The sequence below is a fragment of the Mesocricetus auratus genome, unplaced genomic scaffold, assembly GCF_017639785.1.
Source record: "Mesocricetus auratus isolate SY011 unplaced genomic scaffold, BCM_Maur_2.0 Super-Scaffold_6730, whole genome shotgun sequence".
Classification (NCBI taxonomy): Eukaryota; Metazoa; Chordata; class Mammalia; order Rodentia; family Cricetidae; genus Mesocricetus; species Mesocricetus auratus.
Genome location: NW_024429184.1, coordinates 66,822,601 through 66,838,333, shown reverse-complemented (window position 1 = coordinate 66,838,333; position 15,733 = coordinate 66,822,601). Strand labels below are relative to the sequence as shown.

At 40.7% G+C, this 15,733-nt stretch overlaps 1 protein-coding gene across 9 annotated transcripts in view; it reads right to left on the bottom strand.

The window, feature by feature from the left end:
• The window catches only part of Asph (aspartate beta-hydroxylase), a 194,237-nt gene that overhangs the window by 93,666 nt on the left and 84,838 nt on the right, over positions 1 to 15,733 (bottom strand). For all 9 annotated transcript variants that reach the window (XM_013110944.3, XM_005066736.4, XM_013110941.3 and 6 more), the window contains 3 exons: positions 11,617 to 11,655; positions 10,722 to 10,757; positions 5,728 to 5,772 (listed from right to left, as the gene is read on the bottom strand). In XM_013110944.3, coding sequence (XP_012966398.1) covers positions 5,728 to 5,772; positions 10,722 to 10,757; positions 11,617 to 11,655 — 120 coding nt within the window. The remainder of the gene's footprint in view (positions 1 to 5,727; positions 5,773 to 10,721; positions 10,758 to 11,616; positions 11,656 to 15,733) is intronic.

Sequence of the window (15,733 nt, the reverse complement as noted above, 5' to 3'; positions counted from 1 at the left end):
TTAAAGGACCAGTCAGCAGACTGTGAAACTGCTTCATTTTCATACTACTACTTAAGAAAACACACACACATGAGCTGAAGCAAATGTTTTGGTTTGTTTTCAAGGGGAACTTGGTAACAGAATAAATTAGCAACGAGGAAGTGTCTGGCCATCACTTGACAAAGCTGCTGATGGAAGCCTGGGGCTCCTGAGGATGGCTGACAGCACCAAATGAAGAATCTCAGGCTCATGAGAAACACAGACAGGCCTTTAAATTCTCCCTCCTGCCAATGATTTTAAAGAAACACACACCCAAAAAACGGAATTTGTATTTGAGAAATAAGCACATAAAGAAGTCCCAAAGGTGGCATCTAAATAGGGCTAGGGAGCTGGCTCAGAGCTTTTCCCCTGGGGACCCGTGTTTAGTTCTTGGCACCCATGTTGGGCAGCTCACAACCACAGTAATTCCAGCTCCAGGGGACCTGGGGCTCTCTTCTGGCCTCCCCAGGCACCCAAACACATACACATAAATATATATGTATATATATTTTTAAATCACTAAAAGAGTAAAATAGAGAGTAATTTTATGTTAATCTTTGCTGCTGTTGACAAGTACAAAGTATTTTAAGACAAACAAAATCTATTCCTATTCAACTTTAGATGTGTATTGTTGCTCCAGTTTTTAGTGTGGTTTGTTTCACAGCATAGTGTTGGGTTTATATACAGAACTGGCTAAGAAAGGGGGTGGTGCTCCTAGTAGCCAGCCAGATGTTGATACAATTTCAAAGGCCAGATTACTGTTGAGGCTTGAGTGTGTTTCCCATAAACTCGTGTGTCGGAAATTTAATATAAAGTCATATACAGGGTAGTTTTCAGGAATAGGTCATTTGGAACAGGTCAGGAGGTTGAGGACCACTGACAGCATTAGTATTCTGAAAACAAGGAGAAAGGCCAAACTAGCAGGTTTTCCGAGACTCAGCACAGGATAGCCTCCATCCTGGCATGATGTAGTGAAAAGGCCATCACTAGAAACAAGCACATGCTGATGCCATGTGCATGGATATCCTGTAAAACTGTGAGTTAAATGTATATTCTTTACAAATTAGTTAAGATGTTTTATGACTGACATGTGAATGTGTATGTGTTTGTTGGTTTTGACAAATGGCAGGAGCCTACACATATATTGGAAGAGGGAATTTTAATTGAGAAATCCCTCCAAAAAACTGATCTATAGGCAAGCCCATGGACTATACTGTCTTGATTACCGACTGATGTGGGAGGGCCCACCCTACTGTGGGCAGTGCCATCACTGGACATGAAGTGTATAAGAAAGCAGACTGGCCAGGCGTTGGTGGCGCACGCCTTTAATACCAGCACTCGGGTGGCAGAGGCAGGCGAACCTCTGTGAGTTGGAGGCCGGCCTGTTCTACAGAGTGAGTTCCTGGACAACCTCCAAAACAATACAGAGAAACCCTGTCTCGAAAAACAAAACAAAAACAAACAAACAAAAAAACAACAAGAAAGCAGACTGAGCAAGCCATGGGGAGCAAGCCAGTAAGTGGCATTGGCATTCCTTCTCTGCTTCAGTTCTGTCTCCAATTCCTGTTCTGCGTGGCCCCTTAGTGATGGGCTATAATTTGTAAAGTGAAATAAACCCTTCCCTCCCCAAAGTTGCTTTTTGTTTATAATGGTTTATCACAGCAATAGAAATGCTAAGACACTACCTATCATTCATCCATCCACTCACCCACCTACCCATCCATCCATCATCTATCTCTGTATGTAGCCAAAACAAACCCAAGCCATTATATAAGCAAGAACTGTTGTTACTCATGTGAATCAACTAAAAAATATACATATTCCTTTATATATCCAACAAAAGTGAATGTTTAATAATAGCAGCTTCCTTCATAGTAGCCAAAAAACTAGGAATAATTACTATATCCACCAACATCAGAATGATATATCATTATTGTATGTTCATAGAAAACAATAATGGTGAGGATTAAATCACTGAACCTTATAAACAAGGTAACTTGGAGCTCACAGATGGCATGATGAACAACAGAAATGAACCACAAAAACGTGTGTGTGAGAGAGAGAGAGAGACAGAGACAGAGAGAGAGACAGAGACAGAGACCTAGTTACATTAAATTCATAAGCAGATAAAGCTAGTCTAGATGTTGAGGTCAGAACAGCAGTTGTGGAGACTGCTGACAAGAAGTAGAGAGACTTTGGGGGTACAAGATGTTCTCTAGAATATGGCCTGAGTATTTATAAACATGTATACACACGTAAAAACTCAACAGTTTAGCACTTCTCAGTATACAAATTATACCTCAATAGAAAAATTTAAAAACATCAAGCTGATGTTATGCTACAATTTAGAATTTAACAACTAGCTTCTTTTGCATAGCCCTTTGGAGGTCAAGTGAATTACCCCTCCTAAGAGCCATCTTTCACATCACTCTGAGAAGTTAATGACATCACATTTGTTTTACAACGTTGTACTCCTATTGGATTCTAAATCAGGCCAGGCACTATATTATTGATTGCATTGGCCAAGGCAAAGCCTGTGTCATAGTAGTTATTCAATATATGATTTTTGAATAAATGATCAATAACAACAATAACAAAAAGTTAGTGGTTATTAAACACTGTCTACTATGACCATCAAACCAATCTTCTCTTTTGCCTCAGACTTCTAAGGCTGCCAGTGCTTAAAGTGTTGGGTAAGAGGAACACTTGGATGGGAGTTCTGGCTGGATGTACTAGAGGGAAACCATGTCCACTGCTGGACTATTCCATAGGGGGCTGAGTCAAGAGTGTGGTCACCAGCTTCAGAAAGCCAGGAGCAGAAGAGTACCTCAGAAACCACAATGTCCTCACACCTCTCTTCTGCATCAAATGATTCTCAAATGTAACATGATGTTATTCCACCCTTTCGCTGCACACAGAGACAGAATCTTTGTGGAGCCACTTAGTTCCCAAGGTCTCAAGAGTTGTTGACTCCTTCATTAGGCATTCCATTGGCGCTATGTGGATCTATGCTTTCAAATTGCTAGGGATATACTGGGTGACTTCAAAAAAAATGGGAACTTAAGAAAGATAAAACTCTTGTAAAAAAAAAAAAGGGGGGGGATTTTAATCAATTTAAAATATCTGGTATTTAATTTCTAGTATCATAATGACCGTTTCTTGAGACTGATCTTTCATACACTACAGAGTACCAACCTGTCTACAAAGGGGGCAAAAGTTAATTATTAGAAGATTTTTCTTTAGGCCACAGATCTTCAACAAGCCCCAGTCCTAAATAGCAAACCAAGGAAGACTAAGGAAGACATTCAGGTACATGGCAAGTCTAATTTACCACACTCAAAAAGGCCCCAGAAATTTCCATCAACTCCTCGAAATGTTCTGGAAAACAGCAGGATGGTAGGCTCTGGAGTCACCATTTGTTGTGCAATTGCACTCCTTCTATGAGTCACCTGTGGGGCCTGGGGAAGGTCATGCATGACCTTGCCACCCCTCAGCATCCTCACTTGCAAAACTGAAACAACTGCAAATCTAGCCTCTTCAGTGTTCTAAAGCAAATGTCCTAAAAATTCACCAGTGCAACACCTGATGAGTCTTAGCTCTCACTGTATCCTACGGTGTGACTGTTAATGCGCCATAACTCCTTATGAGAGCAACACTAATAAATACATCATCATGAACTTTAGTAAACAACAGTGAGACTGTGTGGCCTAGAATGATCAAGGAAGGCAAGATTTAGCATTCTCCAAAGTACTACAGCTCAGCTTCCCAGAGACAGGCTCTGGTGAGAGACAGACATGATGGCTATTGTTCCCACACCTCTCGCCATCAGACAAAGAGTCAACACGTTGGCAAAAGCAGTCACCCCCTGAACCAAAATATCATAAATACTGGTAGACTATTTTTCTGTGCAATTACATAATACAAATTATAATATGAAGTAATACTAAGTTCAAGAAACAGGAAATGAGCAGGTCATGTGCAAAGGCCCAAAGTGACTACTGCTGATTCTGGGCCTCACACTGTTTTGCAGCAAAGTCAGATTCCAGCCATGGAGCGTGCCCTGTGAGCGTCTCCAAAGCCCACTTACAGGGCCCAGTTCTTGATCAGTTCCTTCAGGGTTTCAGCTCCTTTGCTGTCCCTCACACATCAAACCAATTAATCCCTAAACAGAAACAGCCACCATTCCCTGAGACACATGGACCACAGCTTCAGTTCTGTGTGCAGTTATTGAGGTTGGAAAGTAGCTCTCCTTACAAAGCACATTACTCTATTACCAGGTAACCTCTTGGTTGTTTACGTGTATGCTCCAAAATAACGAGGGCATCAGTTTGTAAGACAGAAAAACAAAAGCACAGACATTTACAGGCTCAATCCCTTTCAGTGCAGTGAGGTCAATAATAAATTTAAAAATTATAGACCACAACTAGAAAAACACTCTTTGGAAATTAATTATTTCTAAGATTATTTCTCAAATACTTTTCTTGAAAGGTTTATATTCATCAATGTTAACTCCATAGCCTGCTCTGCCTGTCAGTGTCAAGCAATGTTCAACAAGAAACAAAAAAACAGCTTCACTTGCCCTGCCTGCCTATTCAAAATAACAAAATATACAAATGTTCCATAGTGATCATATAAATGTCTCCATGGAAAACTTCTGATTCATATTGTAATACCAACAATTCAGGTCTCTAAATTAAATATTTTGGCATATGAATTAACATACATATACATGGTATGAAAACTACCAAAACCTAAAACATCCCATTCACCAAACAAACCAAGACACACTGAAGCACAACTAAAAACATTCACTATTTTATTCTTTGCTATTTTTCATCCTGAAATTCAGTATTTGATTCATTTCATAGGTACAATTACTCCTACCAAAATCTATAGCAGGTATCCACATCACTGCTAAAGATTTGTATTGCACACAGTCTGGAAAGGGGTAAACAGTGAACCAGGATGACACAAAGAGAAAAGCAATAACACACAGAAATGGTAAGAAACATGACTGGAGAAGAAATGAAAGAGGAACTCTAGTAAAGCATCCTTTCCCCTGTCCACACAATCCCTGGTCGCCAGCATAGTTTGTTTATATCACCTCTGAAAGGCACTAGAAAACAACAGCCTTGGCTCAAGGGCCACTCCTGTCTCTGGATTCACGAGTTTGATAGGAGACTGCAGGGGCAAAGGAGAGTGTGTGGACATGGCTTCCATGCCGTGGGCTACTGCCAGTCCTGCATAGACTAGGCTGCCCTAGGCACTGAAGTCTTCCCAGAAGACACTGTTTCACTTAACCCTGAGACAACCATTTCTGCACCCACCACCAAACACCCTGACAATCAAAATGGAAAAACAAAAACCACAAATCCCTACTCTGCATCTTCAACAGCATCTACAATGGCAAACTCATGCAGAACTGTACTAAACACTTCTTAAATTCCATACAGCATACATGTATTAGTCGGAACCAGGAATGTGTTTTCCATGACATCATTAAAGCACAAATGTCTTTTATTTAAGATAGAAATCCTCTTCAAGACTTTTATCCACTATAGATCTGTTTCATAAGGTGTTTTATGAATTTAAAACACCAACAGTATTTTAAATTTTAAATTAAAATACCAATTTGAAATTTTAAAACACCAACAGTATTTCAAATTCAAACAAAAATGCAAAACAACTAGATCTAAGGAGATGTCATACCTGGTGGTGTGTCTTGCTGTTCTTCCACAGAGGGGACATTTATTTCTAAAATTAAACAAGGCAAAAATCCATTATATGCTGCAGATCATAACTATGCTAATCACTTTTTAAAAATTCCCCTATGATTTTCATAAAAGCATTAGGATTTTATACCATGATGACAAAAGAATTAGCTACAGTCAGCAATGCTGAATATTTTTCAATCATCTGCAAAACAGGCTTCAGGATGGGACCCAGCTAACCCAGGCACCAAGACCCAGGTTCTTACCACGGTTTGCATCAGACTCAATAAACAAAGAGGAAAGACCAGCCAGTACCTTGTTTCTTCTATCGAGAATCTGCCACTGAAAAACTGTCACTGTTATCTCTTGGGTACAGTGGACAGGACCTCAGATGTGTGCTCTCCCTACCACTCCCGTAAGACAATCCACCTGCTTCTGCTTGAAAAGTCTTACCTCGTGCTTGTACACTAGCTTTTCAAAAATTAAGTTGTAAAAGAATATTAAAATCAAACACCTGCTCAGTAAAGTCGTTTTGGAAAAATTATCTTCAAGATGAATCTGTATTCTATCTTTACGCTTTGTGTGCTGTGCACTGTGTAGGGTAAAAGGTACAAGCCCACTTCCGGGAGGTTTGAAAATTCACCAAAACCCAACAATCCCTGATCTGAAAATCCCACCAGTCCCTAGGCTTGTCTTGAAATCCCACCAGTCCCTGGGCTTGCCTTGCAATCCTCACTCTGGAAATCTTCACCCTGGAAAATCCTGCCCCCAAGAATCCCGATATAAAGCCTGCTGCTTCTCCCCATAACAGAGGCAGCCACCCTCCTGTGTATTTCCCAATAAATGTCCTGAGTGAGGTTTGTTGTGTGGCATGACTTGGTGGTATTCCCTGGTTCCCAACTGCCAGTATGCCTTTCACCTCAGAGCGGAAACCTTTGAAATAGGAAACCTCTCTGCTCAGAGCTGCAACACTTTCCTTGGGAAAGCCTTTCCCCTCAGAACTGTATGCTGAACCTAGAGCCTTGCATACTAGCATGAGCTACCACTGAACTCTCTGCTCCACAGGATCAGATATTCTAAGTGACCTGAAGATGTGGATGTGAACTTTAACTTCCCTCTTTTGCTGCTTCAGTTCGAGCCCTCTAAGAAGACTGGAGGCATCACCAGTTAATCAGATTCACTCTATAGATTATGTCACATACTAATTTCTTCAAACCTAGAGACCCACTTAATACTGCTTTAGACATAAGACTGTAAGCTTTTGTTTATTAAGAATTGTAAGAGGCCAGGTATGGTGCACGCCTTTGATCCCAGCACTAGGAAGGCAAAAACAGGAGAATCTCCTTGAGTTGAGGCCAGCTTGGTTTACACAGCAAGTTCTTGTACAACAAGGCTACATAGAGAAACCATGCCTCCAAAAAGAAAAAGATGGAAAAAATTGTGATCAAATTTAATTTGAAGTTTTCTTATTACTAATATTCAAAATATTGATATGACTACTTATTCACTTTTGTTCTTAGTGCAACTGGTTTTTAATTATAAAAATTACAGCTCAAAATATAAAAGAAAACAGAAACCTGGGGAGATTACCGGTGGTCTATATATAATCCCAAATCCCAGCATTCCCTTTCCCTATGGGAGTTCACTATGAGTTGCAGGCCAGCCTGGACTACATAGAAAAAAATCAGTCTTTAATCTATCCCCCTCCCCATTTTAAGAGTGAAAAGCAAAGTGAACGAGACTGGAGAGATGATTTAGCAGTTATGAGGACAGCCGTTATGAGGACAGCCGTTATGAGGACAGCCGTTATGAGGACCTGTGTTTAGTTCCCAGCACCCACATGGTGGCTCACAGTTGTCTGTAACTCTAGTTCCAGGACAACTGGTGCATTCTCTAGGCCTCCACAAGCAGCAGTACACACATGTGCGCTGCATATACATATATGCAGGAAACATACTTACACAAATAAAATCTAAAGATAAAAAGAATATAACAAAAATCCCACCTGCTGTTAATGCACTAATGTCTTCATTTTCTCCCTATCACTGATGTCATACTATCAAAGTGTTATTATCCCAAGTTAAATTAAATTTTCAGCTAATTCTATCAAGTACATTCAACAAACTCATCTGAAAATTTTACTGAAGTATTGTGTATTTTGGTCTGTGATAAAACTGCTGATTACTTCTAGCAAGACAATCTAAACACAGTATCTATACTGTCTCTATAGCTTAACTTACCCCAGAATTTTCCTTCTTCCTGAAATTTTATTAGATGGTTTAATTTTACATGACAACTAATGAACAACGAAAGGCATCAATATCAAAATAAAACTGAAACTCAGTGAAAAGTTTAATGTGTACAAATGTGCAAAGCAGAAAGATTTGATAACATTACTAAGCAGAAGAGGGACCACATCTGGCAGGAAATTTAGGCAGAAGTTCAACCAGAACACTAGTGGGAATTTAAGATTTCTCATAAATGATCAGATGCTAACCCAATCTATCATGACTTTAAATACAGCATTAACAGACTTTACATACCCTCTTCTGGGTCCCTTTCTAGTTTCCTGACATCAGCCCTCCTGGCTCCTACAGAGATACATACATAAAAAGGTAGAGGCTAAGATCCACGTGAGAGAAAAAAAAGATTGGGTTTGCCTTTCTGGGCTTGGGTCTCCTCACTCAGTGTCTTCCAGTTCCATCCACTTTCCTGCTAACTACATATTATTTTTCTTTATTTAACATTTATTTCTTTTATGTCTTTGAGTGCTCTATCAACTTTTTGCCAGAAGACAGCATCAGACCCTACTATAGAGGGTTGTAAGTCGCCATGTTGGTGCTGGGTATTGAACTCAGGTCCTCCGAAAGAGCAGCCAGTGCACTTAACCACTGAGCCATCTCTCCTGCCCCAATATTATTTTTCCTTATTTGACTATAGACTATAGGAAAAGCAGAATTCCTCCTAGATTTTCAGAAACCTCTTCACTAAAACTGGCTTTCGACCCATCTGTTACTCCAAGTCATGTCACCTCAAGCCAATCTGAGATTCATTTCTACTTATTGCCTGCAATCAGTGAAAGCAACCTTCCTGGCACACCTGGAAGACAGTGGGTAGGTACACAAAGATCTGGATTTTTACGTAGATCATCCTGATGGCACGTGACATGTGGATCCAAAGGGGACAAGGCACACTGAAAAACATGGCTAGAAGGCAATTGGCATCTACGAAGAGGACTGTACCAGACAACAGTCCAAGAGCTGCAGAGAAATTGATACAAGGAGGCACAATAAAGGACTTGAGATGAGCTATAGAATAATCCGTGTTACTTGTCTGAAATTCCAATATACTGACAGAACCAACTACAGCAACAGAAAAGGGAGAAGAGGTGGCCAGGAGACACATGAAGGTGACAAGTTCCTACCTTGCTGTTACAGTTCAGCAAGAGCCTTAAGTGGGATCACAGCCCTGCTGCTCACCAGAGATGATTAGTAGTCTATCCTATTGTCAAAATGTCTGACTGAAAATTCTTAGAAAGGTGCCATGCTTCCAAGTCTGGAATGTGTGGTAAAATCACATATGGTGATTCTGGTGGTTAGAATTGACTGTCAACTTTATTGAATGTGGACTCAACTAAGAGACACCTCTGGGCACACTGTGGCAGGATTAACTGAGAGTAAGATCTTCTCACAAAGAGGCAGAATCTTCAGCAGCAACCCAGGCATACAGAGAATGCAAAAAGAGCAGTGGTGTCTCGTGATGGTGAGCATAGCCTTCCACTGCCGCTGTCACCCACTGCCATCAGAACCCAGCTTCTTTGGCCTTCCAACTGCACTGAAGACCAGCAGCTCTCTGGGAATCCTCATGTCTTCATCACCACCTTGGGACTCTCTTTTTGGCTTTTTGTTTTCTGGCACTCACTGACTCAGAGATGTTGAAGATGCTGATGGGAAGTGAGATCAAATCCCAATGCAACTGGTACCTGAAGATGATTCTTATATGAATACAGAGAGTATACCTGTACAATCATCTCCCCATCGAGTGTGCACAGGAAAGTAATCTAGTCACTAATCCTTCTTACACATTTCCTCAGACTTCACTTCAATGCAGTCTGCCAAGTCAAGCTCAAAGATACTAATCTTTATCTGCAGGTGTCTCAGGTGCTTGCCCATGGCAGGGGCTCTGACAGAAAATGCACATAAAAACTCTAAGAGTAGTTCTTTGAGGAAAGTCCTCTTCCTTCACGTCTGCTATGGTAGACCTTTGCTGAGAAAGCATGCATGCTCACACAGTCAACTTCAGGTCTCCAGGAAAAGGGCACTCAGACACTTCTGCCTGCGGAACCAGGATCAACCAGGATCACCCAGATCTCACTAGACCTTGTCCCAGTTTCAGCACATTTGAATTTAAAAACAAAAAGGCACAAAGATCCTTGCCCTGTCTCCTCAGTATCTACCATGAGGACCAACCAAAACAACCCACATGCATCTTTCTATACACCAAGAGTTATTAAATCTGCTGTACTGAAACACAGCTACTTAATTGAGTACAAGCTACTATGCTTGCTTTTCAAAAATATCCATTCATTTCCAAGAAAAATGATCAACCAAACAAACAATAACTATGTTTTCCCTCCTTCGCATATAAATAATATCATGAACTATGCAACGTCTAGCAGAACTCCACCCAAAATAACCCTTTATCACCAGCATGCCATCTCCGAAGTGGACACTTACTCACAAAAAGAGTATCCCTTCACCCACACTCATGTCTCTGTCTCTGCCAGCAGCCTGTTTCTGTCACTGTCTTTGTATTCTCATTATGTCTGGCCTCTGGAATGGCAGCTGTATGGAAAACTACCCTATTGGCTTCATCCACCCCAGCATTGCCAGGCCCCAAACCCTGGGTAAACACACTGCTCAGCACATGTTTTGAATTAAACTGATCTATTTTGATGTAGAATATAAGATCATTTCTATAAAAATAACCTACCTTCTGAAATTATGCTGGAATCTTCTATGGCATTATCTAAAAAAATAAATAAGTGAAACACATTACATTAACTCACCTCCACTTGGATTAGTGGTTCTCAACCTTCCTAATGCTGTGACCCTTTAATACAGTTCCTCATGTTGTGGTGACCCCCAACCATAAAGTTATTTTGTTGCTACTTTGTAGCTATAATTTTGCTGCTGTTATGAGTCATAAGGTAAATATCTATGTTTTCTGATGGTCTTACGCAAGCCCTGTGAAAGGGTCCTTTGACCCCCAAGTGGCCCACAGGTTGAGAAGTACTGACTTAGACCCATAAAGTGGTTAAAATCTACCCAGACAGTTTTGTCTAGGCTGGATCTCCTTATGGGAGACTCCTGAGTATTTATACCACAAGATCAACTTTAATTCTAAATGGTATTCAAAAGTTTCATCAAAGAGACTAATCTTTACTCCTGCTGATGTAAAGTAAAAATCTTCTGTGTCCATGGGTTCCATATTCACCAGTCAAGCATCAGAAACACCCAGGGAAAAAAGGAAAAGTGAACATGTACAGGCGCTGTTCTCTTGTTATTTCCCTTCACAATAGAAGGAATGTAACAACTATTGACATGACACCCAAATGACATTCCAGATAAGTGATGCAGGGATGCCTTGAAGTGCTTGGGAAAACACACAGGTTACAGGTTGCAAATACTGTGCTGTTTGATACGAGGGCCTAGAGTATCTTCATACTTTGGTATCTCTTGTCATCCAGCACCAATCTCGCTGTGGATACTCTGTGACAACTCCTAATCACGCCTTAGTGGCTTGTGAAATCTATTGTATTTCCTATATCTCTTCTTTGCTCCACAGCTATGCAGGTAAGAATATAGTCAACATTAGGAAAACTCACCTGAAATCGCTGCCCCTTCCTTTGCTGAATGTTCATGTACTATGAAGTAAACAGAAGAAAAAAAAAAAACATGTAGCACTGAGTAACAATAAAAATGAACAATGTACTATGTTTAACCTTCTTTCCTTATAACGGTTTTAACTCCTCAGCTTACTCTCTAACAGTGTGTATTACAGAGCAGGGTGAGAGGAGTTTGGCTAAATGATATAAAACAAATAGACTGGGTTCAAATTGCAGCCACTGGGTAGCCATGGGAGATGGTAATTTCCTATGCTCCTTCTTCACAGGGGGAAGTACAAGCTCCTTCCCCAATCACTTGTCCGCAAGATTCACTAGTTGACAGGGATTCTCTTTTCTGCCTTCTTCCTGTCTGTGAGAGCTCTAGCCTGCTAATTATCCTAGATCTCTCTTCTTACCAGGCAGTCTTGAGTTTGCATAGGGATTGGTTCTCAGATGGTTACCTGGGGACAAACACCCCTGCTGCTACCCTCTTAGCAGGAACTGCCTAACAGGACCTTTAATTTACCATGGTAACCAGGGCCCAGTGCCCATTCCTGCTGGCATCTGTTGACACAGGACCCGCAGTTTCTGTGCTTTCATGCAAATGCTCTATGTGTCCCCATGGCCCTCCTCCACACCCAGCAGCAAGCAATTTCCTGTCAACTGACCTTCTAAAATGCTTCCAATGTCTGGTATATGAAAAATAAACCTAGTCTGCCTCAAGGATAATACATCTATCTACTTATTCATGAATAAAGAACTGCTTTTGAGTATTGCCTATCTTTTAGACATTATTCTTGGCATTAGAGTACAACCATGTCACCTAGCAGTTAACAAGCTTCAACAGACCTCAGGAGTGAAGCCAACTCTTTAATGGACCACATGACTTTTGCCCTGCTTTTTCTACCTCAGTCAGATTTCTGCAATAACTCACAGTGGACCTTTTCTTTTCAACCTGCTCTCATCAGTACTTGAAAACAACACCCATGAGCGCAGGGGCAGAATTCAAACAAGGATACTCTTTTTTTTGGGGGGGGGGAATCTTTTTCTTTAAATTAGAAACATGATTGTTTTACCTGGTAATCCCAGTTCTCTCTCCCTCTCCTCCTCCCCTGGCCTCCACTAATCCCCTATCTCAACCCCTTTCTGCTCCCACCAGGGAGGGTGAGGCCTTCCATGGGGGATCTTCAAAGTCTGTCATTTCATTTGGAGCAGGGCCTGGACCGTCTGTGGTGTGTCTAGGCTGAGGGAGTATCCCTCTATGTGGAATGGGCTCCCAAAGTCCATTCATATACTAGGGATAAATACTGATCTACTACCAGAGGGCCCAGGACTCCTCACTGACACCCAATTTCAGGGGTTCTGGATCAGTCCTATGCTGGATTCCCATCTATCAGCCTGGGATCCATGAGCTCCCCTTGTTCAGGTCAGCTGTTTCTGTGGGTTTCTCCAGTCTGGTTTTGACCCCTTTGCTCATCACTCCTCCCTCTCTACCAGGAGTTCAGTTCAGTGTTTAGCTGTGTGTCTGCTTCTGCTTCCATCAGCTACTGGAGGAAGGCTCTAGGATGGCATATAAGTTAGTTATCAATCTCATTATCAGGGAAGGGCATTTAGGTAGCCTCTCCACTATGAGATTGTTAGTTAGTGTCATCTTTGTAGATCTCTGGATATTTCCCTAGTGCCAGATTTCTCTTTAAAACTCTATTATGGTATCTCTTATCTTGCTCTCCTCTATTCTCCCCCCTAATCAACCTTCCTGCTGTTCCATGTCCTTGTCTCCCCTCCTCTTCTCCCCTTCTCTTTCTCCTAAATCCCTCTCCTCTCCCCCCATGCTCCCAATTAGCTGAGGAGATCTTGTCCCTTTCCCCTTCTCTGGGGCATGCATGTCAATCTTAGGGTCCTCCTTGTTTCCTATTTTCTCTGGAAGTGTGATTGAAGGCTGGTAATACTTTCTCTATGTCTAAAATTCATATATGAGTAAGTACATATGATGTTTGTATTTTGTGACTAGGTTACCTCATTGAGGATGGTCTCTTCTAGTTCCACCCATTTGCCTACAGATTACAAGATTCCATTGATTTTTTTTTCTACTGAGTAGTACTCCACTGTGTAAATGTACCACATTTTCTCTACCCATTCTTCAGTTGAGGGGCATCTAGGATGCTTCTAGGTTCTGACTATTACAAATAATGCTACAATGCACATAGTGGAACAGATGTCCTTGTTGTATGAATGTGCAACTTTTGGGTATATGCCTAAGAATAGAATTCATGGATCTTGTGGAAGATTAATTCCCATTTTCCTGAGGAATATGCATACTGATTTACAAAGTGGCTGTATGAGTTGGCACTCTCACCAGCAGTGGAAGAGTGTTCCCCTTTCTCTACATCTTCTCCAGCATGAACTGTCATTGGTGTTTTTGATGTTAGCCATTCTGACAGTAGTAAGATGGCATCTCAGAGTTGCTTGAATTTGCATTTCCCTGATGGCTAAGGATGTTGAACACTCTCTTAAGTGTCTATCAGCAATTTTAGATGTCTCTACTGAGAATTCTTTATTTGGTTCTGTACCCTACTTTTTAATTGGAATATTTTGGTGTTTTGGAGACTAGCTTCTTGAGTTCTCTGTAAATTTTGTAGATCAGCCCTCTCTCAGATGTGAGGTTGGTTAAGATCGTTTCCCATTCTATGGGCTGCTGTTTTGTCTTGTTGACTGTGTCCTTTGCCTTACAGAAGCTTCTCAGTTTAAGGAGGTCCCATTTATTAATTGTCGATCTCAGTGTCAGTGCTACTGGTGTTATGTTCAGGAAGCAGTCTCCTGTACCAATTCAATCAAGGGTACTTCCCACTTTCTCTTCTAAGGGGTGGCTGGATTTATGTTGAGGTTTTTGATTCATTTGGACTTAAATTTTGTGCATGGCAATAGATATGGATCTATCTGCAGTCTTCTACATGCCAGCATTCAGTTATGCCAGCACCATTTGTTAAAGATGCTGTCTTTTTTCCATTGTATAATTTTAGCTTCTTTGAAAAAATCAGGTGCTTGTAGGTGTGTGGGTTAATATCAAGGTGTTCAATTCAATTCCATTGGTCTACCTGTCTATTTTTGTGCTAATATCAAGCTGTTTTCAGTACTATAGCTCTATAATAGAGCTTGAAGTCAGGGAATGTGATATCTCTGGAAGTTCCTTTATTGTACAGGGTTGTTTTGGTTATCCTGGGTCTTTTGTTTTTCCATATAAAGTTGAGAGTTGGCCTTTCAAAGTATGTGAGGAATTGTGCCAGTATTTGGATGGAAACTGCATAGAATCTGCAGGTTGCTTTTGGCAAGATTGCCATTTTTTACTAAGTTGATCCTACCTGTCCAAGAGTATGGGAGATCTTTCCATTTTCTGGTATCTTCTTTAATTTCTTTCTTTAAAGACTCAAAGTTCTTGTGATATACATCTTTCACTTGTTTGGTTAACATTACCACCAAGATATTTTATGTTGTTTGTGGCTATTTTAACAGGTGATGTTTCTCTGATTTCTTTCTCAGTCCATTTACCATCTGTATATAGTAGGGCTACCGATTTCTTTTAAATCTTGTATTCTGCCACTTTGCTGAAGGTGTTTGTCAGCTGTAGGAGTTCCCTGGTAGAGTTTTGGGTCACTTATGTAAACTAGCATATCATCTGCAAATAGTGAAAGTGACTTCTTCCTTTCTAATTTGTATCCCTTGATCTCCTTTAGTATTGCTCTAGCTAGAGCTTCAAGTACAATATTGAAGAGATATGGAAGAGTGGACAGCCTTGTCTTGTTCCTGATTTTAAAGGAATCGCGTTGAGTTTCTCTGCATTTAGTTTTATGTTGGCTGTTGGTTTACTGTATACTGTTTTTATTATGTTCAAGTATGTTCCTGTTATCCCTGATCTCTCCAGGACTTTTATCAAGAAGAGGTGTTGGATTTTGTCAAAGCATTTTTCAGTATCTAGTGATATGATCATATGGTTTTTCTTTTCCAGTTTATATGCTTATATGTTGGATTACATTGATAGGTTTTCATATGTTGAACCATCTCTGCATCCCTGGAATGAAGCCTACTTGATCAAGGTGGATGATTTCGCTGATGTGTTCTT